General features: G+C 41.4%; 1 protein-coding gene across 1 annotated transcript in view; it reads right to left on the bottom strand.

Annotated features, from left to right (window-relative positions):
• The window catches only part of LOC101855746, a gene marked incomplete at its 3' end in the record, with an annotated part of 59,554 nt that overhangs the window by 45,060 nt on the left and 12,529 nt on the right, over positions 1–1,965 (bottom strand). Inside the window, 1 exon segment of the mRNA XM_013087379.2 lies at positions 1,784–1,875. Within this exon segment, the coding sequence (XP_012942833.1) occupies positions 1,784–1,875 (92 nt within the window).

Genomic DNA, 1,965 nt, shown 5'->3' with positions numbered 1-1,965 from the left:
AGGGGATTGGTCAGCTTGTGTGAGTTAACAGACGACGCAACAATGGTCATTGACTGCATGGACAAGGTAAAACAAACAAACAACAATAATAATAATAATAATAATAATAATAATAATAATAATAATAATAATAACAACAACAAAATGACATTGTGATATCAAGGGACATGACTCTTATCTTTACTGTGGGGACACTATAATTAGGGGAGTGGCTCGCCCTTGGATGACGTCAAGAGTCAGGAGCGAAATAGAGAGACATCGTCTGAGAGACTCACTGAGGTATTCAGTCGAACTCAGGACCACGACGAGGCAACACTTATCTTGGACGGGGGCCCCCTGACAGACCCGACTCATCGGACCGCCAGGTAACTTTACATATAGCGCTCAACCCCGATTAAAGTACACAGGCTGTGAGCGCTTTACAAAACAGTACAATACAACAGTAACATAAAACATTGTTCTCTGTCTAAAAGAAAATCTTTCCAAATACCCATCTTATTAATTTAAAAATGACTTCACCTGACATGTAAATGAATCAAAAGATGTGATCTCTCTTAAAGTACTTGGCAAAGCATTTCAGACCTTGGGGCCATGGTATTCAAATGTCCTTTCACCCATTGTAAACTGCGAGTTGGATTGTACAGTCTCGACAGATTTGATAAATTTGATGGCGCATTATCATTCAAACATTTTTTTACATAGGGTGGCCAACTTGTACACAATCCTTTTCTCAACAGGAAGCCAATGCAATGTCCGTAAAAGAGGTTTAGCTGAGTCTCACTTTCTTTTCCGTAAAACTAAACGTGCAGCATTGTTTTGGACAATTTGAAGTCTTTTAACTTTTTCCAGTGATATTCCTGATAACAAGGAGTTACAATAATCGAGTCTTGATAAAATTAAGCTAGTTACTAGTAAAGGAGTATACTTAGTATTGATCAGATGACGTATTTTACTATTTTTTAAATATTTTTAAATGCATGCAGCTGATCAGATAATTTAACTTAGCCGACATTGACAAATTGGAATAAACAGAAGGAAAGTATTGAAATAAGGTCCGCCTCTAGCTGACACCCTCCAACCACCCGTAAATAGCAATGTGACTGTAAATGTAAATACTAGATCTACTGAAATAACTGCCATACAACACAAGGGAGAGGTGGGGGGATAGAGACAGACTTCCGGTTGGCGTAGCGACTGCACAGTTGTATCCTTTGTGCAGAAAGGTTGCGGGGGGGGGGAGGGGGGCAGGGGATTGGTCAGATTGTGTGAGTTAACAGACGACAGAACAATGGTCATTTACAGTGCGGACAGGGTAAAACAGACAAACAACAGAAGGAAAGTATTGAAATAAGGTCCACCTTTGCTACTGTCCAACTACCCGTAACTATTGATTTGACTGTGCATGGAAATACTTGATCTACAGAAACGAGAGCCATATAACAAAAGTGAGAGAGAAAAAAGATAGAGACGCCCGTGGATGAGGAAATGGAACTGCGGCTTTTTCTTCCTAATCCTTACTACTATCGTCATTTTTCCCTCTACTTCTTTTGTGTGTTTGTCACTCTCTTGTGATCCACTATTTTCGGAGTGCCTTGATAGTCGAAGAAGACTTTGTGCTGTTGAGGCTAGAGAGGTGAGCAGAGTAAGTCTAATTCCCTGTAAGGACTTCTCTGTTGACATCCACCCCTTGGTGCTCATATGACCTTATGCAGTTGCGAGCGCCGTAAAACTTTACTAAAGCTAAAACTAAACTATGAAAGACGTGTGAGTGTGTCCAACTCACGGCTCTTCCTCCGGATCCCGAGTCTCCAGTGTGGTGAGCACTGACATCATGGGGCTGTCTGCCGGGCACATCTCTACAGGGGTCTTGTCTTCCTGCAGAGGGGAGTACTCTTGTTGGTGGTGGTGGCGGTGTTGTTGTTGTTGTTGTTGTTGTTGTTGTTGTTGTTGTTGTTGTTGTTGTTG

The sequence above is a fragment of the Aplysia californica genome, unplaced genomic scaffold (assembly GCF_000002075.1).
Source record: "Aplysia californica isolate F4 #8 unplaced genomic scaffold, AplCal3.0 scaffold00581, whole genome shotgun sequence".
Classification (NCBI taxonomy): domain Eukaryota; kingdom Metazoa; phylum Mollusca; class Gastropoda; order Aplysiida; family Aplysiidae; genus Aplysia; species Aplysia californica.
This window is presented reverse-complemented; position numbering and strand designations above follow the sequence as displayed.